At 43.7% G+C, this 27,789-nt stretch overlaps 1 protein-coding gene across 2 annotated transcripts in view; it reads right to left on the bottom strand.

Moving 5' to 3' along the window:
* EFCAB14 (EF-hand calcium binding domain 14) overlaps positions 1 to 27,789 on the bottom strand; it is a 245,390-nt gene that overhangs the window by 32,268 nt on the left and 185,333 nt on the right. For both annotated transcript variants that reach the window (XM_069232726.1, XM_069232727.1), the window contains one exon: positions 1,599 to 1,721. In XM_069232726.1, coding sequence (XP_069088827.1) covers positions 1,599 to 1,721 — 123 coding nt within the window. The remainder of the gene's footprint in view (positions 1 to 1,598; positions 1,722 to 27,789) is intronic.

The raw sequence follows: 27,789 nt of genomic DNA, 5'->3' as shown, positions 1-27,789 counted from the left end.
TAGAATGAATTGCACATGCCAAAGTGCTTGCCATGCGTTACTTGTGAAAAGGACAGGGCAGTATAAAGCACTCACCAGAGGTAGAGTGAGGGAGACAAGGGGCAGAAAACAATATCCACCCTGCGCTGGGGACCCTTTGAGAAACATTTGGGCCCAAAACAAGGACAGGTAGGAGGCCAGCACATGGGGTTCTTAGGGCAGAGTGGCAGTTTCTCGAGCAAGTTGGCCCAACAAGCAAGTAGTCTGAATGGTGGTACCTCCTGGCAGCACCAGCAGGGCCTAGGAAACCAAAGTCAGGAAGCAACTGGCAGCAGGGCAACAAGCAGAAAAGCAATCAAGGCAGTTCTTTATGCCACCTAGCAGATAGCAGGGCAACAGAAGAGCAGTCCAGAGGAGTCCCTTGTGCAATGCAGCAGTCCTTCTGACAGAGGTTCAGTCCCAGTTCCAAAAGGGCTCTAAAAATTATGGGGTGAGAGTCCATTTTCTTATATTCCAAAATGTCTTTGTGCAGGGGGTGACTTCAAAGGGACCCTTTCAATTGTAAAACAATCCTTTTCAACCCAGTCCTGGATCCAGAAATCAATAGGGGGTACATCAGCACATTGTGTGAGGCAGAGACACAGCCTATACAAATGTAAGTGTGCCCAGTCTCCCTCTCTCACAGCCCAGGAAAACTATCAGTATGCAGATGGATGCAGATGCCTCTCCTGTCACACCTGGCCCCTCCTCTATTCTACTAACACCACCCCAAAGGATGTCTAAATGGTCTATATTAGAGTGTTACTAAAAACAAGGACTAGATACAGATGATTCAATGAACTTCATAACATTTCCAAAAGACACTTCTTGGGCAAGCTATTCAAGAGAGCATCGTTCATTCAAGACGTGCCCGAGTTCAGTAGCACCTCCACTCCTCCTTGACCTTTCAGTGCATTTGAGATAGTCTACCATCCACCGTGCTGCACAGACTAAAGGAACTTGGAATCCAAGGACCACTTTGGACTGGATGTCTTTGGACTGGATGTCCTCTTTCTTTGCAAAGAGTGTAATGTTTCCCAAATGGAAACAGATAACAATAAGTAATGCGTATATGGTCTAATAACTAATAAGCTATCATTATATTATAACCTTAACATATGGACTGTAATCCCAACATCTGCAATGCAAGTTACCACATGTTTATATTCACCACTCTTCCAATTACATGTTTACCAGTCTTTCCCTATAACTAAATTCCTATTTTTGTGAACTTATTTAAACATAACTCCACTTCATATACAAATTGCGCTTGAAATGCTCTTGTCAATATAAAATTGCTTTAATACATACAGCCGACCATAAATGTGTGAGATACTGAAAACTTGGTGATGGATATTCCATCAATAGGTTGTGCTAGAATGCATATATAATATAGTTAATTATTTATTACATCACAATGTGGAATACCAGAATGGACCTATTTGAGGATATGAGGTTTTGGACTATGGGACTACTCTTCAAAACATCCATATTTGATACTCCCCAATTACAAAGCAACCCGCCTGTGGTTCAAGGACTGAATAACATTATGAAAGAATGGATGTTTTCATTATATATACCTTCAGGTCTGGAGATTCCTGGCAATGAAAGCTTTCCCCTTTCATTACCAGTTCGACCAAGTGATCGAAGTGAAAATCTTGGAAGAGATGTAGGTCTTGATGTGGTGGTTGAAACATTTGCATCTGTTTAAAAAAAAAAAATTTTTTTAAAAATCACAATTAATTACAGATCATAAAAACAGCAGCACATCATTTTTGTGAGAATGTGACATTTGAAGTAATCAAAATACAAAACAGTTCTGCAACCTGTTCCTCATCTTAAATTTGAAGTAGCAGCGTAATGATGCATATATATATATATATATATATATATATATACATATATATATATATATATATATATATATATATATATAGGAAATGTCACTTACCCAGTGTACATTGCGCATGGGCATCGATTACATTGTTTTCCCGCAGAGGGTGAAGAAAGGAGTGATAGAGTATAGAAATATAAAGAGATATCCATGCAAATGTAAATGTATATACATGTGTACAAATGTTAGAAACGTAAACTACTACAGGCTTCCGGGGAGGAGGGAGGGTGCATGTGAATCTGCAGCACTACATGCCACGAACAGATGAACATTGGGTAAGTGAAATTTTCCGTTCTATGTCATGTGTAGCTGCAGATACACATGCTATGCATAGACTACAAAGCAGTTAGTCCTCCCAAAAAGCGGTGGCTAGCCTGTAGCAGTTGAAGTTGTTTGGAATAAAGTCCTTAAGACAGCTTGGCCTACAGTGGCTTGTTGCTGTGAGACTACATCAACACAGTAGTGTTTTGTAAATGTATGAGGGGTTGACCATGTAGCTGCTTTACATATGTCAACCATTGGCATGGAATGTGATTTAGGAGTAATCAAAAGTTGTCTCTTTGATATAACATGTTTGTATACATCTAAAAATCCATCTTGCTAAACCTTGTTTTGATATAGGATTGCCTGTATGTGGTTGTTGGAAACAAAAAGTTGCTTCGTTTTCCTAAAATCTTTAGTTCAGTCTATGTAGTACATAAGAGCTCTTTTGAGATCTAGGGTATGATCAGCTCTTCTGCCACAGAATCTGGCTGTGGAAAGAAGACTGGCAATTCCACTGCTTGATCGATGTAAAAAGGAGATACTACTTTTGTTAGAAATTTTGGATTTGATCTTAGTACAACCTTATGTTTGTGCACTTGGAAAAAAGGTTCTTCAAGAGTGAATGCTTGTATTTCACTAACTCTTCTTAAAGAAGTAATAGCTACAAGAAAGGCGACCTTCCATGTTAACAATTGAATGTGGCAAGAGTGCATGGGTTTTAAAGGTGGTCCCATGAGTCTGGTAAGTATAATATTTAAATTCCATGATGGAACAGGTGGTGTTCCAGGTGGAATGATGCATTTTAATCCTTTCATGAAGGCTTTGATGACCTCTGAATAGGGAAGTATGTTGAATAGTTTGTAAGTATGCAGATATTGCAGTAAGGTGTATTTTAATAGATGAAAAAGCCAAATTTGATTTCTATAAATGAAGTAATAGCATACAATATCTTGTAATAGATGCTGTAAGTGGATCTATGGTTTTAGACTGACAATAGTAGACAAATCTTTTCCACTTATTCACGTAGCACTGTCTAGTAGTAGGTTTTTGTGCTTGTTTAATTACTTCCATACATTCTGATGGAAGATTTAAATAACCACATTCTATGACTTCAGGAGCCAAATCGCTAGATTGACAGCATTGGGGTTTGGATGCCTGATTTGACCTTTGTTTTGTTTTAACAAATCTGGTCTGTTTGGGAGTTTGGGGTGAGGATAGGTCTAATAGTGTTGTGTACCAAGGCTGGCGTGCCTATGTTGGTGCTATGAGTATCATGTTGAGTGACATTTGACGTAATTTGTTGACTAGAAATGGAAGGAGTGGGAGAGGGGGAAAAGCGCAAGCAAATATCCCTGACCAATTGGTCAATAGAGCATTGCCCTTGGATAGGGGATGTGGGTGCCTGGATGCGAAGTTTTGACATTTTGCGTTTTCGCTTGTTGCGAACAGATCTATGTCTGGTGTTCCCCACCTTTGAAAGTACCTTTGAAGTACTTGGGAGTGAATCGCCCATTTGTGTGTTTGTTGGTGATTTCCGCTGAGGAGATCTGCCAACTGATTGTATATTCCTGGAATGTATTGTGGTGGTGGGTGAATTTGATTGTGAATTGCCCATTTCCAAATTATTTGGGCTGGAAGGGACACCTGAGATGAATGTGCCCCTTCCTGTTTGTTGAGATAATACATGGTTGTCATGTTGTCTGTTTTTATGAGAACATTCTTCTATTTGAGAAGAGGCTGAAATGCTTTTAGGGCAAGGAACACAGCTAATAATTCTAATTGGTTTATGTGTAGCTGTTTCTGTTTGACATCCTATTGCCCTTGAATGGTTTGATTGTGTAGGTGAGCTCCCCAACCGATCATTGAGGCATCTGTTGTAAATGTGGTCTGAGGCACAGGGTTTTTAAACGACTGCCCCTTTATTAAATTGCTGCAATTCCACCATTGAAGGGACATATGTGTTTAGCGGTCCATCAACACTAGATCTTGAAGTTGACCGTGCACTTGTGACCATTGTTGTGCAAGGCTCTGTTGTAAGGGCCTCATGTTTAATCTTGCTATGCAACATGCCATCATTCCTAGAATCTTCATGATAAATCCTAAAGTGTATTGTTGATTTGGCTGTATAAGTGCTATTACATTTTGGAAAGCTTGTATCTCTTGTATATTTGGATACGCTAGAGCTAGTTGCGTATATAGAATAGCACCTCGATACGGTTGTACTTGTGCTGGTTGAAGGTGTGGCTTTTGGTAATTTATAGAAAACCCTAGTGTGTGCAGAGTTTCTATCACATAACAAGTATGTTTTTGGCATTGTGTAAGATTGCTTGACTTTATTAGCCAATCGTCTAGATATGGAAAGACATGGATGTGTTGTCTTTTTAAGTATGCCGCTACTACTGCTAGACACTTTGTGAACACCGATGGAGCTGTTATGCCAAATGGCAACACTTTGAACTGGTAGTGTTTTCCTGCTATGACAAACCTGAGGTATTTTCTGTGACCTGGGTGGATGGGTATGTGGAAACATGCATCTTTGAGGTCTAGAGCAGTCATAAAATCTTGTTTTTGTAGTGGAATTACATCTTGTCAGAGCATTTTCACATGGTAACTCTGCAAGATGTATAGATTGTGGGGCCTGAGGGGGCCATTTTTTGGGGGAATTAGGAAGTTTAGTGAGCATACTCCTGTTCCTTGTTGGGACTGTGGAACTAATTCTATTGCTTGTTTGAACAGTGGGGATTGTACTTCTTGTTGTAACAGAACTGTATGTTCGGGGATAACTTGTGATATCTTGGCGGAATGTTTGGAGGGGCGGATATCAATTCTAGGCAATAGCCATTGCACATAACTGATAATACCCAGTTCTCTGTGGTGATAATTTGCCAATGAGAGTGGAACTTCTGTAGTCTCTCCCCCTCTCCAACCCCCCCCACATGAGATATGTGGAGTGGAAGGGAGGGAAGGAAGTAGTCACTGTTTAGGTTGTGTTGTTTGTTTAGAGATTTGGAATGTACCTCTATTTCCAAAGTATTGACCTCTATAGGATCCTCTAAACCCACCTCGTTGATACTGGGTTTGTTGTGGTTGCTTTCTTTGGGAGGTGGAAGCCTCTGAGGATTGTGGTTTAAAACCTCCTCGAAACTGTGGCCTGCGAAATGAACCTCTATATGGGGTGGTGTACAAAGCGCCCATTGCTTTTGCAGTATATGAGTCCTTTCTCAGTTTTTCAATAGTGGTATCCATTTCTGGCCCAAAGAGGTGCTTTTTATCAAAAGGCATGTTAAGTACAGCCTGTTGAATTTCTGGTTTAAAACCAGAGGAGCGCAGCCATGCAGGTCTTCTGATTGTGATGGCAGTATTTACGCTCCTTGCAGCTGTATCAGCAGCATCAAGGGCAGATCTTATTTGATTATTACTAATCGCTTGCCCCTCTTCTACTACTTGCTGTGCCCTCTTCTGGTGCTCTTTTGGGAGATGCTGTATAATATTCTGCATCTCATCCCAGTGGGCCCCATCATAGCGGGCTCTCCACTGATTTGCTGCCTGTGTAGCAACTCTTTTCCCTGCTGCATCAAATTTTCTGCTTTCCTTATCAGCGGGTGCATCTCCTAAAGACTGGCTATTTGCCTTCTTTCTTGCTGCACTGACTACCACTGAGTCTGGAGGGACCTGGTGAGTAATGTAATCTGGGTCAGAGGGTGCAGGGTTATACTTTTTTATAGATTCTAGGTGTGATATGCCTAGATTTTACAGGCTTGCTAAAAATTTGGTCTGCGTGTTTTACCATGCCTGGTAACATTGGGAGACACTGGTACTTGGAATGTGTAGAAGACAGTGTATTAAATAAGAAATCTTCTTCCAATGGCTCTAAATGCATGGTTACCCCAGGAAAAGCTGCTACCCCGGATATGACCTGGTTGTATGCAGTGGTATATCTTCTGGTGGAGAAGGTTTTGATGGGTAATTATTTGGGTCATTATCTGGGATGGGATCAGGGTTATAAAGATCCCATGGGTCTACCTTATCTCCCTCTGAATATAATGAATGTGTTGGAGAAGGCATTGGTGGTGGGCTGTTGTGAGGTGAGACAGATAATTGTGGAGAATGAGGAGGAGAAGTATGAAGAGGTATTGGTTTCTCCTTTTGTTTTTGCACCTTTGCTGGGGGCTGTACAGAGTCCACTTCCTCTTGGAAAGCCAGCTTTCTTTTTGTATTTAAAGGAGGTGCAGTGACAATTCTTCCCGTCTCTTTATGGATGTGTATTCTGGATTGTTGCTCATCCATGATTTGTAAAATGGGCTCAATGTCAGCCTCTTCCTCAGAGGTTTTATGGGATTCTCACAATTTTTTTTTTTAAAGTCCTTGTTTCTCTGTATATGAGGTTTTTTTCGGCTCTGAAGTTTGTTTTTCGGTCCCGAAAAGGTAGTGGAGGGTCTCTGCTCTGAAGCAGACTGCCGAATTTTCGACCCTGAAGAATGGGCTTTTTTACTGGAGTCCAAAACTGAGCCTTTGACAGATTTACTCGAGTCCGAAGGAGACTGAGGAGTGGCCTTTTTCGGCACCGACCCCAAAGGACGGTTGCCGAGTCTTTTTTCGGGCCGAACCATGGCCTTCCGGCAGCGGTGTACCCAAGGCCTTTAAATGTCTTTTGTGCAGGGGTGTAGGGGCAGACGTACTCACATACTGTCCAGCTGTGATGGGTCTGTCGTCCTCCGATTCCTGTTCAGAGTCTGTGTCTCGGATGGAGACAATACAGACGAATAAGAAGGTTTTCTACGGTTTTCCAAATCGAAATCTCGGAACGAGAGGAAACACGTCCAAACCCGACCGCAGAAAGAACACAATAACAATGGAGTCAATGCCCATGCGCAATGGAACCGAGAGGAGGAGTCACTCGATCCTGTAACTCTAAAAAGACTTCTTCGAAGAAAAACAACTTGTAACACTCCGAGCCCAACACTAGATGTCGGAAGGTATATATATATATATATATATATATATATATATATATATATATATATATATATATATATATATATATATATATATATATACACACACACACACACACACACACACACACATACACAGCCTAGTGTCGGTAGCAACTAGGTAGTTATAGTTGGGACCTAGTTTCTATAGAAAAAGAGTTTTTTTGTTTCACGAATAACTTTGGTGCTGTTTGATGAATCGTCATGAAAGTTTCCAAGAAAATACGATGCTCACTTCAGTTTCTGTCTGGAAAGTTTTGGGGTGATCCATCAAGCGGGGGCAAAGAAAAAAAAGGAGGGGGGTCCCAAAACGCTCTTTCCCCATCCATTTTTCTGTAGGGATTTTGAACAGCAATAGCGGATGAACCACTGGACGAAATTACACCACATTTGTCAGAAAGGTAGTTCTTGGTCCGGAAAGCGACCTTTTTGTTATTTGGTGTAAATCTATTCAGTAGTTTTAGATAAATAAAAGAAAATCCCAATTCTTATCTATAGGGACGCAAAGGCTTTGCTGAAATCTGATTGGCTGCCAACACTTCAACAAGGAAGTGCTGGCAGCCATGTTGGGACTCTGCTTCAGCAGAGTCCCAGAAAAAAAAAGTACAAAAATAAGGAAATGGACTAGGGTACAGTCATCCTGACCCCTTAGCTCTGGTGCTGGGGTCCCAGAGGGACCTCCCCCTGAACAAAAGAAACATTTGGCCGTAGTCGCAGCCAGGTCCTGGGGCATTTATATTTTCAATGCAATGGGGCCCTCTGGTCCACTGCCTCCCTGGGGCAAACATTGAAGACCAATGCAGGGGGAGTGCTCAGCCCCGCAGCCCTATTTCATAGCAGGGGGCCACGCAGCCCGCGCAGCACCGGTGACCACCACCTCCCCAGGACTATTTGCATGTTGGGGGGGGGGGGGGGGGCTGCGCAGCCCCCCTCAAGGGCCCACAAATGGCCCTGGGGACCATTAACCCCCACGTTTGGCTCCTGCTATGTCCCGGCGTGCCCGCCCCCTGGACATAGATGTTTGCTTTTGCTTGGTGGGAGCTTTGCCAGCTCCCACCAAGCAAAACAACATCCACTTTCTACCTGCAGGTAGAAATGCGTCGGTGGTGATGGTTGGTGATTCTTATGACTGCTAATAAAAAGCAAGTATAACAACTCTCCTGGAGTGCAGCATCACAGTTGTTCTCAACTGTTTGTTTGGAATATTTGTTTGGAATATACATATATATATATATATATATATATATATATATATATATATATATATATATATATATATATGTGTGTATATATACACATATATATGTTTATATACACATATGGAAAATGTCACTTACCCAGTGTACATCTGTTCGTGGCATGAGACTCTGCAGATTCACATGCTGTGCAGATACACATGCTGTGCATTATCCTGCCAGCTAGTGTTGGGCTCGGAGTGTTACAAGTTGTTTTTCTTCAAAGAAGTCTTTTTGAGTCACGAGACCGAGGGACTCCGCCCTTTCCGCTCCATTGCGCATGGGCGTCGACTCCATCTTAGATTGTTTTCCCCGCAGAGGGTGAGGTAGGAGTTGTGAATATACCAAATGTGCCCATGCAATGAAGTAAGTATGTATGTACATAATGTGTATTAAAAAAGTATTTATTTACAAATTTACAATTTTCATTCAACTTATAACGGCTACAGGCTCCCGGGGAGGTGGGAGGGCGCATGTTAATCTGCAGCGTCTCATGCCACGAACAGATGTACACTGGGTAAGTGACATTTTCCGTTCGATGGCATGTGTAGTTGCAGATACACATGCTGTACATAGACTAATAAGCAGTAATCTCCCCCAAAACACTTTACTATCCATCTGGCAATGCCTTGCTTGGATATAGGATTACCTGCATGAGGTTTTTGGAAGGCTACAAACAATTGTTTTGTTTTACAAAAATGTTTTGTTCTTTCAATGTAATACATTAGTGCTCTTTTTATGTCCAATGTATGTAAGGCTCTTTCGGCTACTGAGTCTGGTTGTGGAAAGAAGACTGGGAGTTCCACTGTTTGGTTTAGGTGGAATGTTGATATATCCTTTGGTAAGAATTTGGGATTTGTACGGAGAACCACTTTATGTATTTGTATAAAGGGTTCTTGTATAGTGAACGCTTGTATCTCACCTACTCTTCTAAGTGATGTGATAGCTATGAGAAAGGCTACCTTCCAAGTTAAGTATTGCATTTCACAAGAGTGCATGGGTTCAAATGGTGGTCCCATGAGTCGTGTTAATACAATATTAAGGTTCCACGAAGGTACTGGTGGTGTTCTCGGGGGTATGATTCTTTTTAATCCCTCCATAAATGCTTTGATGACTGGGATTCTAAAAAGTGATGTTGAATGTGTAATCTGCAGATAGGCAGATATTGCTGTGAGATGTATTTTAATAGAAGAGAATGCTAGTTTAGACTTTTGTAAGTGTAATAAGTAACTTAGAATGTCTTTTGCGGAAGCATGTAGTGGTTGAATTTGATTATTGTGGCAGTAGTAAACAAATCTTTTCCCTTTGTTTGCATAACCATGTCTTGTAGTAGGTTTCCTAGCTTGTTTAATGACCTCCATACATTCTTGTGTAAGGTCTAAGTGTCCAAATTCTAAGACTTCAGGAGCCATATTGCTAGATTGAGCGATGCTGGATTTGGGTGTCTGATCTGTTGTTTGTGTTGAGTTAACAGATCTGGCCTGTTTGGTAATTTGACGTGAGGTACTACTGATAGGTCTAGCAGTGTTGTGTACCACGGTTGGCGAGCCCAGGTTGGTGCTATGAGTATTAGTTTGAGTCTGTTTTGACTCAGTTTGTTTACCAGATAAGGAATGAGTGGGAGAGGGGGAAAAGCGTAAGCAAATATCCCTGACCAACTGATCCATAATGCATTGCCCTTGGACTGAGGGTGTGGGTACCTGGACGTGAAGTTTTGGCATTTTGCGTTTTCTTTTGTTGCGAATAGGTTTATTTTTGGTGTTCCCCAGCGTAGAAAGTAATCTTGTAGGATCTGGGGATGAATTTCCCATTCGTGTGTTTGTTGGTGATCTCGACTGAGATTGTCGGCTAACTGGTTTTGAATGCCTGGGATGTATTGTGCTATTAGGAGAATGTGATTGTGAATCGCCTAATGCCAAATTTTTTGTGCTAAGAGACAGTTGTGACGAGTGTGTCCCTCCTTGTTTGTTGAGGTAATACATTGTTGTCATGTTGTCGGTTTTGACAAGAATGTGTTTGTGGGCTATCAGTGGTTGAAATGCTTTTAATGCTAGAAACACTGCCAACAGTTCTAAATGATTTACGTGCAGTTGTTTTTGTTGATTGTTCCACTGTCCCTGTATACTGTGCTGGTTGAGGTGTGCTCCCCATCCCATCATGGAAGCATCTGTTGTGAACACGTATTCAGGCACTGGGTCTTGGAATGGCCGCCCTTGGTTTAAATTTATAGGGTTCCACCATTGAAGCGAGAAGTGTGTCTGGCTGTCTACCAACACTATGGGGGTCATTCTGACCCTGGCGGCCACCGACCACGGGAGCACCGCCAACAGGCTGGCGGTGCTCCAACGAGCATTCTGACCGTGGCGGTTCAGCCGCGGTCAGAAGCGGAAAGTCAGCGGTCTCCCGCTGACTTTCCGCTGCTCGTTTGAATCCTCCATGGCTGCGGAGCGCGCTTCGCAGCCATGAGGATTCTGACCCCCCCCTACCGCCATCCTGTTCATGGCAGGAAAGCCGCCATGAACAGGATGGCGGTAGGGGGGGTCGCGGGGCCCCTGCCGTGCCCATGCCAATGGCATGGGCACGGCAGGGGCCCCCGTAAGAGGGCCCCGCAAAGTATTTCAGTGTCTGCCTTGCAGACACTGAAATACGCGACGGGTGCCACTGCACCCGTCGCACCTTCCCACTCCGCCGGCTCGATTACGAGCCGGCATCCTCGTGGGAAGGGAGTTTTTCCCTGGGCTGGCGGGCGGTCTTTTGGAGACCGCCCGCCAGCCCAGGGAAAAACTCATAATACCCTCCGCGGTCTTCTGACCGCGGAGCGGTATAATGGGGGCGGAATTCTGGCGGGCGGCCTCCGCCGCCCGCCAGTATCAGAATCACCCCCTATATCTTGGAGTTGACCCTGTGCCTGTGTCCATTGCTTTGCTAGGCACTGTTGTAAGGGCCGCATGTGTAATCTTGCGTTTGGGACGATGGCTATGCATGAAGACATCATGCCTAGAAGTTTCATTAGAAACCTCACTTGGTAGTGTTGGTTTGGCTGCATATTTAATGCTATATTTTGGAATGCTTGTACCCTTTGCGGACTTGGAGTGGCAATCGCTTTTTGTGTGTTGAGTGTTGCTCCCAAGTATTGTTATATCTGGGATGGTTGTAGATGTGATTTTTGGTAATTTATAGAAAACCCTAGTTTGTGTAGAGTTTCTATAACGTATTGCGTGTGAAGAAGACACTGTTGTTGAGTGCTGGTTTTTATTAACCAATCGTCTAAGTATGGGAATTCGTGCATGTGCTGTCTCCTTATATGAGCGGCTACTACTGCAAGGCATTTTGTGAATACCCTTGGGGCTGTTGTTATCCCGAACGGTAACACCTTGAATTGATAATGCACGCCGTGTATTACAAACCTTAAGTATTTTCTGTGCGAACGATGTATGGGTATGTGAAAATATGCATCCTTGAGATCTAACGTTGACATGTAGTCCTGTCTTTTGAGCAAGGGAATCACGTCTTGGAGTGTTACCATGTGGAAGTGATCTGATTTGATGTAGAGATTCAGTGTTCTGAGGTCTAATATGGGTCTCAACGTTTTGTTCTTCTTTGGAATTAGGAAATATAGTGAGTAGACACCTGTTCCTTTTTGATGGTTGGGTACTAATTCTATTGCTTGTTTTTGTAACAATGCTTGGACTTCTAGTTGTAACAGGTCTAAGTGTTGTTTGGACATCTTGTGTGCTCTTGGGGCACATCAGGTGGGAAATTTATGAATTCTATGCAATAACCATGTTGGATAATGGCTAGGACCCATGCGTCCGTAGTTATGTTTGTCCAGTTTTTGTAGTATGCAGTAAGTCTCCCCCCCACTGGTGTTAAGTGTTGGGGGTTTGTGACGTTGAAGTCACTGTTTGCTTTTGACTTGTTTTAGGGCTTTGAAATTTTCCCCTTGCTCTTGGGAATTGTCCACTCCTGTAAGAGCCTCGAAACCCTCCTCTCTGGTACTGCCCCTGATAGGTGGGTCTGGTTTGTGAGGTGGAAGGCTCTGGTGTTTGGGTACGAAACCCCCCTCGAAATTGTGGCTTTCTAAAAGTGCCTCTGCTTTGTGGGGAGTAGAGCGCGCAGTGTCCACCTACGGCCCAAACAATTGTTCTTGGTTAAAAGGCATGTTTAACACAGCTTGCTGGATTTCGGGTTTGAACCCTGAGCTCCGTAACCATGCATGCCTGCGAATGGTTACCGCAGTGTTGACTGTCCGTGCTGCTGTGTCTGCCGAGTCCAATGCGGATCTTATCTGGTTGCTGGAAATTGCTTGTCCTTCTTCAACAACCTGTTGAGCACGTTTCTGGTGTTCTTTGGGGCAAGTGCTGTATTATATGTTGCATCTCATCCCAGTGTGCCCTGTCGTAGCGAGCCAGTAGGGCCTGCGAGTTTGCGATCCGCCATTGATTGGCTGCCTGTGCTGCCACCCATTTGCCCACTGCATCGAACTTCCTGCTCTCTTTGTCAGGTGGTGGTGCGTCTCCTGATGATTGGGAGTTTGCCCTCTTTCTTGCTGCTCCCACGACCACCGAATCTGGTGTCAGTTGCTGTGTTATAAACACAGGGTCCGTTGGGGGAGCTTTGTATTTTTTCTCCACCCTAGGTGTGATAGCTCTGCCTTTCACTGGGTCCTGGAAGACTTGTTTTGCGTGCTTGAGCATGCCTGGGAGCATTGGCAGACTTTGGTAGGAACTGTGGGTGGATGCCAATTTGTTAAATAGGAAGTCATCCTCTATTGGCTCCGAATGCATTGCTACATTGTGGAATGTAGCTGCCCTTGATAACACCTGCGTGTATGCAGTGCTGTCCTCTGGAGGTAACGGCCTTGCCGGGTAACAACCTGGACTGTTGTCGGAGACCGGTGCATGATATAAGTCCCATGCATCCGGGTCATCCTGCGTCATCCCCGTATGTGTCGGTGACTGCATTGGGGGTGTTGTTACCGGGGACAGCTGTGGTGAATGTAGTGGAGAAGGCTGTGGCAAAAACCTTGGTGGTGGTGTTTTGTCTCTAGCCACCTTTGCCTTTGACTGCATTTCTGACTCTTGAAATGCCAGCTTTCTTTTGATTTTAATTGGAGGAAGAGTTTGAATTTTTCCAGTTTCTTTCTGGTTATGCAGCCTCCTCTGGGTATGGTCTGGTTCCCCCATACTTATTTCCTGCTCAAATCTATGTACGTGCATTTGGGCGGAAAGTCCTTGCTCTTCTGTGTAAGAGCCTAATTTCAGCTCCAAGGCTGCTTTTTTCAGTACCGAAGGTTTCGAAACAGTCTTTTTCAGTTCCGAGGTAACCTTTTTCACCTTGGGTGTGTTGAACTCTTGGTGCTGAGATGGTTCGGAGCCTGTATCTCGACCGGAGTCGGATGTCTTCAGCTGTTGTGTGGCCTTTTTCGGTGCCGATGGTTGGTCACTGTGTTTTCGATGGGTTAAGCCATGGCCCCTTGGCCTTTATGATTTTGGAGTGAGTCTTGGACGGGGCAGTTTTACTCACAGTTTTCTGCGTTGTCGTCGGTAGCTCACTTTCGGAGTCGTCCGAGTCCGTCCCTTGTATGGAGATTCTTTCCTCCTCCTCGACGTCGATCTGTTCTGTCGGTGTCGACGCCATTTGTAGTCTTCTGGCTCTTCGATCGCATAGGGTCTTTTTCGATCGAAATGCCCGACAGGCCTCGCAAGTATCCTCCCTGTGTTCCGGTGATAGACACAGATTACAGACCAAGTGTTGGTCTGTATGAGGATACTTGGCATGGCAATTCGGGCAGAAGCGGAAGGGGGTCCGGTCCATTAGTTTCGATGATGGACGCGGTCGAGCGACCAGGCCCCGCTGAAGAGTGGAAGCCCCGAAGGGCCGCCGGAGCGCTTCTACTATCGGTGTCGATATACTAACACTAAACCGGTACCGAGCGCAAACAATACCGTCGAATTTTCGATGCTTAGCTAACTTTCCCGATTTGAAATACGGAGCAAAGAGGAACAGGTCCGAACCCGATGGCGGAAAGAAAACAATCTAAGATGGAGTCGACGGCCATACGCAATGAAGCCGAAAGGGAGGAGTCCCTCGGTCTTGTGACTCGAAAAGACTTCTTCAAAGAAAAACAACTTGTAACACTCCAACAAGCTGCGTCAAACTTCACTCAACATGATACTCACAGCACCAACATGGGCACGTCAACCGTGGTACACAACATTATTAGATCTGTCGGTAGTACCACACTCCAAACTCCCATCCAGACCAGATCTGTTGACAGAAGCCAAATCAGGCATCCAAATCCCAAGACACTCAATCTAGCAATTTGGCTCCTAAGGTCACAGAGTTTGGATATTCACAATTCCCATCAGAAAGTATGGAAGTTATTAAGCAAGCAAGAAAACCCACTACTAGACAGTGCTATGCAAACAAATGGAAAATATTTGTATATTACTGTCAATCCAACAATATAGACCCTCTTACAGCATTAATACAAGATATTGTATGTTGTTATTTATATAATTTACAAAAATCAAACTTAGCATTCTCTTCAATAAAAATTAATCTTACTGCAATTTCAGCATATTTACAAAATAAACAACATAGTTCTTTATTTAGAGTTCCTGTCATTAAAGCTTTCATGGAAGGTTTAAAACGCATCATTCCACCCAGAACACCACCATTTCCTTCTTGGAATCTAAATATAGTCCTTACAAGACTTATGGGACCACCATTTGAGCCTATGCACTCGTGCCAAATTCAATTTCTAACATGGAAAGTTGCCTTCCTAGTAGCAATTACTTCTTTAAGAAGAGTAAGTGAAATCCAAGCCTTTACTCTTGAAGAACCTTTCTTCCAAGTACACAAACATAAGGTAGTACTAAGAACAAACCCAAACTTTCTACCAAAAGTTGTATCACCATTTCATATAAATCAAACAGTGGACGCTGTAGAGTGACATGCTGTGCATTACCCTGCCATCTAGTGTTGGGCTCGGAGTGTTACAAGTTGTTTGCTTCGTGAATGTATGAGGCGTAGACCAGGTGGCTGCCTTACAAATTTCTGTCATAGGTATATTCCCCAGAAAAGCCATTGTGGCGCCTTTTTTCCTAGTGGAATGTGCTGTTGGTGTAATAGGTAGATCTCATTTTGCTTTAATATAGCAAGTTTGAATACATTTAACTATCCATCTGGCAATGCCTTGTTTGGATATAGGATTACCTGCATGAGGTTTTTGGAAGGCTACGAACAATTGTTTTGTTTTACGAAATTGTTTTGTTCTGTCAATGTAATACATTAGTGCTCTTTTTATGTCTAATGTATGTAAGGCTCTTTCGGCTACTGAGTCTGGTTGTGGAAAGAAGATTGGGAGTTCCTCTGTTTGGTTTAGGTGGAATGGCGATAGGACCTTTGGTAGGAATTTGGGATTTGTACAGAGAACCACTTTATGTTTATGTATCTGTATTAAGGGGTCTTGTATAGTAAATGCTTGTATCTCACTTACTCTTCTAAGTGATGTGATAGCTACTAGAAAGGCTACTTTCCAAGTTAAGTATTGCATTTCACAAGAAAGCATTGCCCTTGGATTGAGGGTGTGGGTACCTGGACGCAAAGTTTTGGCATTTTGCGTTTTCTTTTGTTGCGAATAGGTCTATTTTTGGTGTTCCCCAGCGTAGGAAGTAATCTTGTAGGATCTGCGGATGAATTTCCCATTTGTGTGTTTGTTGGTGATCTCGACTGAGATTGTCGGCCAACTGGTTCTGAATGCCTGGGATGTATTGTGCTATTAGGCGAATGTGATTGTGAATTGCCCAATGCCAATTTTTTTGTGCTAAAAGACACAGTTGTGACGAGTGTGTTCCTCCTTGTTTGTTGAGATAATACATTGTTGTCAGTTTTGACAAGAATGTGTTTGTGGGCTATTAGTGGTTGAAATGCTTTTAATGCTAGAAACACTGCCAACAGTTCTAAATGATTTATGGGGAGTTGTTTTTGTTGACTGTCCCATTGTCCCTGTATGCTGTGCTGGTTGAGGTGTGCTCCCCACTCCATCATGGAAGCATCTGTTGTGATCACGTCTTGAGGCACTGGGTCCTGGAATGGCCGCCCTTGGTTTAAATTTATAGGGTTCCACCATTGAAGCGAGAAGTGTGTCTGGCGGTCTACCAACACTAGATCTTGGAGTTGACCCTGTGCTTGTGTCCATTGTTTTGCTAGGCACTATTGTAGGGGCCGCATGTGTAATCTCGCGTTTGGGACAATGGCTATGCATGAAGACATCATGCTTAGAAGTTTCATTAGAAACCTTACTTGGTAGTGTTGGTTTGGCTGTATGTTTGATGTTATATTTTGGAACGCTTGGACCCTCTGTGGACTTGGAGTGGCAATCGCTTTTTGTATGTTGAGTGTTGCTCCCAAGTATTGTTGTATTTGGGATGGCTGCAGATGTGATTTCTGGTAATTTATAGAAAATACTAGTTTGTGTAGAGTTTCTATAACGTATTGCGTGTGAAGAAGACACTGTTGTTGAGTGCTGGTTTTTATTAGCCAGTCGTCTAAGTATGGGAATACGTGCATGTGCTGTCTCCTTATGTGAGCGGCTACTACTGCAAGGCATTTTGTGAATACCCTTGGGGCTGTTGTTATCCCGAACGGTAACACTTTGAATTGATAGTGCACGCCGTGTATTACAAACCTTAAATATTTTCTGTGAGAAGGATGTATGGGTATGTGAAAGTAGGCATCCTTGAGATCTAACGTTGACATGTAGTCCTCTTTTTTTTAGTAAGGGAACCACGTTTTGAAGTGTTACCATGTGGAAGTGATCCGACTTGATGAAGAGATTCAGTGTTCTGAGGTCTAATATAGGTCTTAACGTTTTGTCCTTCTTTGGAATTAGGAAATATAGGGCCATAAGTACGAACACATTTTCCCATAGACACAGAATGGGTAAAACCCTTTGCTACATTTGGCCCATAGTGAGTAGACACCTGTTCCTTTCTGATGGTTGGGTACTAACTCTATTGCTTGTTTTTGTAATAATGCTTGGCCCTCTAGTTGTAATAGGTCTAAGTGTTGTTTGGACATATTGTGTGCCCTTGGGGGCACATCTGGCGGGAAATTTATGAATTCTATGCAATAACCATGTTGGATAATGGCTAGGACCCATGCATTCGTAGTTGTGTGTCCAGTTTTAGTAGTATGCGGTAAGTCTCCCCCCCACTGGTGTTAAGTGTTGGGGTTTTGTGACACTGAAGTTACTGTTTGGTTTGACTTGTCTTAGGTGTTTGGAATTTTCCCCTTCCTCTTGGGAATTGTCCACCTCTATATGAGCCACGAAACCCTCCTCTCTGGTATTGTCCGGGATAGGTGGGTCTGGTTTGCGAGGTGGAAGGCTCTGGTGTTTGCATTCAAAACCCCCCTCTAAATTGTGGCTTTCTAAATGTGCCTCTGCTCTGTGGGGAGTAGAGCGTGCCCATGGCTTTGGCCGTGTCCGTGTCCTCCTTTAATTTTTCAATTGCGGTGTCCACTTCCGGCCCAAACAATTGTTCTTGGTTAAAAGGCATGTTTAACACAGCTTGTTGGATTTCTGGCTTGAATCCAGAGCTTTGTAACCATGCATGCCTGCGAATGGTTACCGCCGTGTTGACTGTTCGTGCTGCTGTGTCTGCCGAGTCTAATGCGGACCTTATTTGGTTGGTGGATATTGCTTGTCCTTCTTCCACAACCTGTTGGACATGTTTCTGGTGTTCTTTGGGCAAGTGCTGTATAATGTGTTGCATCTCGTCCCAGTGTGCCCTGTCGTAGCGAGCCAGTAGGGCTTGTGAGTTTGCGATCCGCCATTGATTGGCTGCCTGTGCTCCCACTCGTTTGCCGGCTGCATCAAACTTCCTACTCTCTTTGTCAGGCGGTGGAGCGTCTCCTGACGATTGAGAGTTTGCCCTCTTTCTTGCTGCTCCTACAACCACTGAGTCTGGTGTAAGTTGCTGTGTTATAAACACAGGGTCAGTTGGGGGAGGCTTGTATTTTTTCTCCACCCTAGGCGTGATAGCTCTTCCTTTAACTGGCTCTTGGAATACCTGTTTTGCGTGCTTGAGCATGCCCGGGAGCATTGACAGACTCTGGTAGGAAGTGTGTGTGGATGCCAAGATGTTGAACAGGAAATCATCCTCTATTGGCTCTGAATGCATTGCTACATTGTGGAAAGTAGCTGCCCTTGATAGTACCTGCGTATATGCAGTACTGTCCTCTGGAGGTGACGGCCTTGTTGGGTAACAATCTGGGCTGTTGTCTGATACTGGAGCATCATATAAGTCCCATGCATCCGGATCATCCTGTGTCATCCCTGTATGCGTAGGGGACTGCATTGGAGGTGTTGTTACCGGGGACAGCTGTGGTGAGTGTAGTGGGGAAGGTTGTGGCGAAAACCTTGGTGGTGGGGTTTTATCTCTGGCCACCTTTGCCTTCGGCTGCATTTCTGACTCATGAAATGCCAGCTTTCGTTTGGTTTTGATTGGAGGAAGAGTTTGTATTTTTCCAGTCTCTTTCTGGATATGCAACCTTCTTTGCGTATGGTCTGGTTCCCCCATACTTATTTCCTGCTCAAATCTGTGTTTTTCATGCATTTTGCTGGAAAGTCCTTGCTCTTCTGTGTAAGAGCTTCTTCTCGGCTCTGAAGCTGCTTTTTTCGGTACCGATGCTTCTGATAAAGTCTTTTTCGGTTCCGACGTTACTTTTCTCACCTTGGGTGAGTCGAACTCTCGGTGTCGAGATCGTTCGGTGCCTGAATCTCGACCGGAGTCGGATGTCTTCGGCAATTCTTTGGCCTTTTTCGGTGCCGATGTTTGGTCACCTTCTTTTCGATGAGTTAAGCCATGGCCTGCTGGCGGTGGCATCCCCTTGGCCTTAACGATCTTTGTGCGAGTTTTGGACGGGGCAGTTTTACTCACAGTTTTCTGCATCGTCGTGGGTCGCTCACTTTCGGATTCGTCCGAGTCCGTCCCTTGGATGGAAATTCTTTCCTCCTCTTCGACGTCGAGTTGTTCTCTCTGTGTCGACGCCATTTGTAGTTTTCTCGTTCTTCGATCACGTAGGGTCTTTTTTGATCGAAACGCCCAACAGGCCTCAAAAGTATCCTCCATGTGTTCGGGTGATAAACACAGATTACAGACCAAGTGCTCGTCTGTATAAGGATACTTCGAGTGGCACTTCGGACAGAAGCGGAAGGGGGTCCGGTCCATTAGTTTCGTCGATGGATGCGGTCGGGCTGACCAGGCCCCGCTGAAGAGCGGAAGCCCCGAAGGGCCGCCGGAGCGCTTCTACTATCGGTGTCGATACGCTAACACTAAACCGCTACCGAGCACGAACAATACCATTGAATTTTCAATATTTAGCTAAGAGGAACACGTCTGAACCCGATGGCGGAAAGAAAACAATCTAAGATGGAGTCGACCCCCATGCGCAATGGAGCTGAAAGGGAGGAGTCCCTCGGTCTCGTGACTCGAAAAGACTTCTTCGAAGAAAAACAACTTGTAACACTCCGAGCCCAACAATAGATGGCAAGATAATGCACAGCATGTGTATCTGCAGCTACACATGCCACCGAAGATATATATATATATATATATATATATACATACACACACACACACACACACACACACGGAAAATGTCACTTACCCAGTGTACATCTGTTCGTGGCATATTCCGTTGCAGATTCACATGCTATGCATAGTCCTGACATCTAGTGTTGGGCTCGGAGCGTTACAAGTTGTTTTTCTTCGAAGAAGTGTTTTTGAGTCACGGGATCGAGTGACTCCTCCTCTTCGACTCCAATGTGCATGGGCATCGACTCCATGTTAGATTGTTTTAGGAGTGATCGAGTATAAAGAAAAGAGATGTCCATGCAAATGGAATAGAGATATACATACATATGTACAAATGAATGTTGTAACTTAAACGGCTACAGGCTCCCGGGGAGGCGGGAGGGCGCATGTGAATCTGCAGCGAAACATGCTACGAACAGATGTACACTGGGTAAATTACATTTTCCGTTCGATGGCGATGTGCAGCTGCAGATACACATGCTATGCATAGACTACAAAGCAATTTTGCCTCCCATAAGCGGTGGTCAGCCTGTAGGAGTTGAAGTTGTTTGAAATAACGTTCTTAATACAGCCTGTCCTACTGTGGCCTGTTGTGTTGCTAACACATCTACACAGTAATGCTTGGTAAATGTATGGGGTGTTGACCAAGTGGCTGCTTTACATATTTCTGTGATTGGTATATTTCCTAAAAATGTCATTGTTGCTCCTTTTTTCCTGGTGGAATGTGATTTTGGTGTTACTAATAGATGCCTTTTAGCTTTTAGGTAACATGTTTGGATGCATTTTACTATCCATCTAGCTAGTCCTTGTTTTGAGATAGGATTACCAGTATGTGGTTTCTGGAACACCACAAATAACTGTTTGGTTTTCCTAAATGATTTAGTTCTATCAATGTAATACATTATAGCTCTTTTAATGTCCAATGTATGCAGTGCTCTTTCTGCTACAGAGTCTGGCTGTGGGAAGAAGACTGGGAGTTCCACTGTCTGATTGATATGAAACGGTGTTATCACCTTTGGTAGAACTTTTGGGTTTGTCCGAAGTACCACTTTATGTTTGTGTACTTGTATGAAGGGTTGTTCAATAGTGAAAGCTTGGATTTCACTAACTCTCCTTATGAAGTAATTGCAACTAGGAATGCAACTTTCCATGTTAGGTATTGAATCTGACATGAATGCATAGGTTCAAACGGTGGACCCATGAGTCGTGTGAGTACAATATTTAGATTCCACGAAGGCACTGGGGGTGTTCTTGGTGGTATGATGCGTTTTAGTCCTTCCATGAAGGCTTTGATAACTGGGACTGTAAATAGAGAAGTGTGTTGTATATTTTGCAAATACGCTGAAATAGCAGTGAGATGTATTTTGATGGACGAGAAGGCTAGATTTGCTTTTTGCAGTTGAAGCAAGTAACCTACAATGTCTTGTATTGATGCTGAAAGAGGGGCAATCTGTTTAGATTGACAGTAAAACACAAACCTTTTCCATTTGTTTGCATACCACTGCCTGGTAGTGGGTTTTCTAGCTCGTTTAATTACTTCCATACACTCTGTTGGAAGATGTAGATATCCAAACTCTAAGACTTCAGGAGCCAAATCAATAGATTGAGTACTGCTGGATCTGGATGCCTGATCAGTTGTCTGTTTTGTGTTAACAGATCTGGTCTGTTGGGGAGTTTGATGTGTGGTACTACTGACAGATCTAACAGTGACGTGTACCAGGGTTGACGTTCCCACGTTGGTGCTATAAGTATGCGTTTGAGTTTTTTTTTTATGCAGTTTGTTGACTAGAAATGGAATGAGCGGGAGAGGGGGGGAAAAGCGTAAGCAAATATCCCTGGCCAGTTGATCCATAGAGCATTGCCATTAAATAGAGGGTGTGGGAACCTGGACGCGAAGTTTCGGCATTTTGCGTTTTCGCTGGTGGCGAATAGGTCTATGTCTGGCGTTCCCCAGTGATGAAAGTATGTCTGAAGCACTTGGGGATGAATTTCCCACTCGTGTGTTTGTTGATGATCTCGGCTGAGAACATCTGCCAATTGGTTGTGTATCCCTGGAATGTATTGAGCTACTAGGTGAATGTTGTTGTGTATTGCCCAATGCCAAATCTTTTGTGCTAGAAGGGACAGTTGCGATGAGTGGGTCCCTCCTTATTTGTTTAGGTAATACATTCTGATCAAAACAGACAACATGGCTACAATGTGTTTGTGAACGAGAAGAGGTTGAAAGGCTTTGAGTGCCAGGAATAGGGCTAGCAATTCTAGGTGATTTATGTGAAGTTGTTTGTGTTTGGTGTCCCATTGTCCTTGAAGGTTGTGATTGTTGAAGTGTGCTCCCCATCCAATCACTGATGCATCTGTTTTAAGTGTGGTTTGAGGCACAGGGTCTTGAAATGGCCACCCTTTGTTTAAATTTGTGGAATTCCACCACTGAAGTGAAATGCATGTTTGGCGGTCTATCAACACTAGATCTTGCATTTGACTGTGCCCCTGTGACCATTGTTTTGCAAGGCACTGTTGTAAGGGCCGCATGTTTACTCTTGCATTTGGGAAAATGGCGATGCATGATGCCATCATGCCCAACAGTTTCATTACAAATTTGACTGTGTACTATTGGTTTGACTGAATTTGTGCTAATACATTGTGGAATGTTTGTACCCTTTGTGGACTTGGGCTTGCAAGTGCTGTTTGCGTATTTAGTGTGGCTCCGAAATACTGTTGAATTTGCGCAGGTTGCCAAGTGGGATTTTTGGTAGTTTATAGAGAACCCTAGAGTGTGTAGGGTTTGTATTACATAATGTGTATGGTTTTGACACTGTGTATGACTGTTGGATTTTATTAGCCAATCGTCCAGATATGGAAAGACATGGATGTGTTGTCTTGTTAGGTAGGCTGCAACTACCGCAAGGCATTTTGTAAATACTCTGGGAGCTGTTGTTATCCCCAAGGGTAACACTTTGAACTGGTAATGTTTTTCCCGTATTACAAACCTGAGATATTGTCTGTGCGCTGGATGGATGCGTATGTGAAAATACGCATCCTTGAGGTCTAATGTTGCCATGAAATCTTGTTGTAGCAATGGGACTACATCCTGTAGTGTTACCATGTGTAAGGGTTCTGATAGGATGTAAAGACTGAGAGTTCTGAGATCTAGTATTGGTCTCAGGGTTCCATCTTTTTTGGGAATAAGGATGTGTTCGGAGGAGAGTTTGTGTGGTTTTGGAGGTATATCTAGGGGAATTTGTGCCAATTCTATGCAGTAACAGTTGCGGATAATAGACAATACCCAGTTGTCTGTTGTAATTGTCTGTTGTAATGGGTAACCAATTTTTGTGGAACATTTGCAGTCTTCCTCCCACAGGTGAAGTGTGATGAGGGAAGAGGTGGAGAGAGTCACTGTTTTGGCTGTGAGGCTTGTTTTGCTGGCTGATATTTTCCCTTACCTCTGGGGAATTGGCCTTTATAAGTTCCTCTAAACCCACCTCGTTGGTACTGAGGCTGGTAAGATGATTTGGATTGTGAGGTGGATGCCTCAGGTGTTTGTGCTCTAAAACAACCCCTGTATTGAGGTTTCCAAAATGAACCTCTGTATTGCGTAGTATACAAAGCACCCATGGCTTTAGCGGTGCCTGAGTCTTTCTTCATCTTTTCAATGGCCATATCAACTTCAGGGCCAAAAAGCTGTTTCTCACTGAATGGCATATCAAGGACAGCCTACTGGATTTCAGGCTTAAACCCTGAAGACCGAAGCCATGCATGTCTCCGAATAGTAACAGCAGTATTGATTGTCCTAGCTGCTATGTCTGCTGAGTCGAGGGCTGATCTAATCTGGTTGTGAGTAATAGCCTGCCCTTCCTCGACTATTTGCTGTGCCCTCTTTTGTTGGTCTTTGGGGAGATGCTGGATGATATCTTTCATCTTGTCCCAGTGGGCCCTACATACCTAGCCAGTAGTGCTTGGGAGTTGGCTATTCTCCATTGATTGGCTGCTTGCAAAGCTACTCCCTTGCCAGCAGCATCGAATTTCCTGCTCTCTGTCTGGTGCATCACCAGATGACTGAGAGATGGCCCTTTTCCTTGCTGCACTCACAACTACAGAATCAGGAGGCAGTTGTTGAGTAATGAATGCCGGGTCAGAGGGAGGTGGTTTATATTTTTTCTCCACTCTGGGAGTGATGAGCCTGGCCTTGACTGGCTCTTTAAATAGTTGATGTGGGTGCTTTAACATGCCTGGAAGCATGGGAAGGGACTGGTAAGTAGTGTGAGTGGAGGATAATGTATTAAAGAGATAACCATCCTCAATAGGCTCGGTGTGCATGGGGACATTGTGGTATGATGCCACTCTAGCTAGAACTTGTGTTTCCAGTGCTATCTTCTGGTGGTGATGGTTTGGAAGGATAGCAGTCTGGGCTGTTATCCGACATGGGATGTGGATCACCGAGATCCCATGGATCAACATTGTCCTGTTGTGAGTCTACAGAATGTACTGGAGACTGTGCAGGTGTAGGAGTAGTAGGTGGAGAGACAAGCAGGTGAGGAGAATGAGGAGGAGACTGATGAGGTGAAAATTGTAGAGGTGGAGATTTTTGCTTAGGCCTTGGCACTTTAGCTGGTAGCTGATCAGAGTGCAATTGTCCTTGAAAGGCTAGCTTCCTCTTAGTCTTCAGAGGAGGTGCAGTTATAATTTTGCCAGTGTCTTTATGAATATTAATTCTGGCCTGCCTTTCATCAATGTCCTCCATTTGTGTGAGTTCCTCAGAAAATCTATGGCTTTCTTTAAGTTGTTTCGAAAGTCCATGCTCCTCTGTCTAGATGGGTCTTTTCGGCTCCAAAGCCAGTTTTCTCGGGATCGAAAGCCCGGAGTGGATGTTGGCCTTGGCTCCGAAAGCAATTTTTGAAGCTTCGATTCGATGGGTCGGTGTTTACCTGTTTCGAAGCCAGTGCTTAAGCTAGAGTCCGAAGGCTTCAGTGGCGTGGCGAAGTTGTTGCTTGGTCTCCGGAGGTCTTTTTGCGGGTCGAGCCATGGCCTTCTGGCAGTGGCGTTCCAGAGGCCTTGTGTTTGGGCTTGGATTGGACAGGGGCAGGCATACTCACGTGCTGTCCTGCCATGACCGGTCTGTCCTCCTCAGACTCCTGCTCGGAATCGGACCCTCGGACAGAGATTGCAGTGTGCATAATCTCCTCTTCCTCCACGTCGAGACGTTCTGTGCTTATCGATGCCATTTCCAACCTTTGCGCTCTTCTGTCTTGTAGAGTCTTCTTCGAGCAGAAGGATCTGCAGGCCTCACAAGTATCCTCTCAATGGTTTGGAGATAGACAGAGATTACAGACAAGATGTTGGTCTGTATTTAGGAAGTTGGCGAGGCACCGAGGACAGAAGCAAAATGGGGGCCAGTCCATGAGGCTTCCATGCGGTCGGCCCGACCAGGCCCGAGATGGGCGCGGGTGCCGCAAAGGGCAAGTAAAGAAGTTGGATCCGATGGTACCGAAGTGTCGATGAGAGATGATACACGATCGAAACAATACAGACAAATTAGAGAGTTTTTAGAACTTTTCTGACTCGAACTACCGGAGCGAAAAGAAACACGTCCGAACCCGATGGCGGAAAGAAAACAATCTAACATGGAGTCGATGCCCATGCACACTGGAACCGAAGAGGAGGAGTCACTCGATCCAGTGACTTGAAAACACTTCTTCGAAGAAAAATAACTTGTAACACTCCGAGCCCAACACTAGTTGGCAGGACTATGCATAGCATGTGTATCTGCAGCTACACATGCCATCGAATATATATATATATATATATATATATATATATATATATATATACACACACACACATATACATACACACACACACACACACAGCTATATCCACAAAGACCTTTGAATACTTTAAAACATTATACATTCAGAATCAATTGTATTAACTTTTTTTACTACCCTTATTTAAGTATTCTTTATAGAAACACATCTTTCTTCATCCCCTCCCACACAATGGAGAACTCATTAAATTAAGTAACACGTATCTCTTAGAGTATTTCTGTGCAGGAAAACTGGGATAAAACCACTTACAATGCTCTACCTAAGCTTGCGTATTTTTACTTGTCTAATGTCTACTGATAAAAGTATGGGACTTGAGGATACCCAGTGCCAATCTTATGTTTCCTCATACATATCCAAAGTACTATAAATATGTTAAAAGACTGTTTTTGCACCCTCCATCATTCAATTTAATCACTTCTGTTATGTGCTGTATTACAAAGGATACTGAATATATGTATCAACATAATTACATACAGTAAAATCCACAATCAACTCTACTACCTAACTTTATAAGAACCATTGCATGAATAGCAAAATTGCTCAGGCAGTAATGCAGTGGATTTGAACAATTATACACCTACTGCCAGTTTAGAGAAACTTGCACCAGATGTCAAACCTAAGGCTCACTCAGAAGACATGCTTAGGAAAGCCTTAAAGTCTAAAATGAACAAATAAACACTTAAGCCTGTTGCATACTACAATTCAAGACCAACACCGTACAAAACACCTAAGCGACTCTGGAGCACGGGTTTACTGAATTCAATGGTGTATTGGTGCTGCTTCGGGACCCCAGCTCACTTCCATCACATGATGTTGGACTGCCCTGTGACTGCAAGATATTGGGGCATGTTTACAGAGGTCCTATTCTGGGTACTGGGGAGGCCCATTGACAACTCACCACTGCCCATTCTCTTGGGAGCCCTGGAGGTGATGTGTGATGCCGGGGGAGAGAGAACTCTGGCGGGGATTGGAATGGCACTGGCAAAGTTGTGGCGGTTTTCTTCTCCTCCCCCTACTGGGTCCCTGGAAGCAGGGGATGGATTGGTCTGAAACGCAAGAGAAGGCTCTATATGATGTCACGGGATGCCCCAAAAAGAATGCTAAGATTTGGGGGAATGGTTGGAGTATCATGGACTACCATGATGGATATATTCTGGTGGGTATGTACTTATTATGTCCTAATGCTAATGTGTTGTTGAGCCTGTGGACACGTTGGTTATTCTAAGCATTAAACAAAATCAATAAAATTAAATTTAATAAAAAAATAAAAAAAATCTTTAAAAAATAAAGAACGACCAACACTGCACTGAGGGAGCTGCACTTAAAGCCGGCGTGTCCAACATCGGTCTATCAGGAATAGGTCCATAACAGTTTTTTTTTTAATAAACAATTTTTTATTCATTTTACAAGAACAAATAGATTGAGTTGTAAATTGCAGGATGCCTCACAGCACGGAAATCTAAAAATTGTATATTTAACAGAAAGACAATAGATTTACAATATATGAAAACCTTATAAACAGGTACCATAGTGGTACACTGCAGTGTCCATGGCCGATTTTTAATATAACCACATAACATAAATATACAAATAAATAGAAAACATTTACATAGTCATAAAAATCCAGCATGGATCACGCTCTATCGGACCTAGCCTTTGCTAGTATGGTCGGCAGGGTTTACAGCAAGGTCACAAGGACATTAGGGAGTCACAAATTTGCCTGGTTATCATTCCATGCAGTACACTTGTGTTGCTACAAAAAAAAAAAATCAAATCAGGAGAGCCTAGACGGTTTAATCAACAGCGATAAGGTCTCCTCCTTTTTGCCGCTGTAGTGTCTGTTCTGTCCAATGCAGATTTGTGTTCAAGTAATAGATCAAGTTGTCCCACTTATTCTTTAAGTGTTTAACTTCCTTTCAAAGGAATTTATATGGGTAAAGAAAGTCCGACCCAATC

Source organism: Pleurodeles waltl, chromosome 4_2 (genome assembly GCF_031143425.1).
Source record: "Pleurodeles waltl isolate 20211129_DDA chromosome 4_2, aPleWal1.hap1.20221129, whole genome shotgun sequence".
Taxonomy (NCBI): Eukaryota; Metazoa; Chordata; class Amphibia; order Caudata; family Salamandridae; genus Pleurodeles; species Pleurodeles waltl.
Note: the sequence above shows the minus strand (reverse complement) of the source record. Positions and strands in the feature narration are given on the sequence as shown.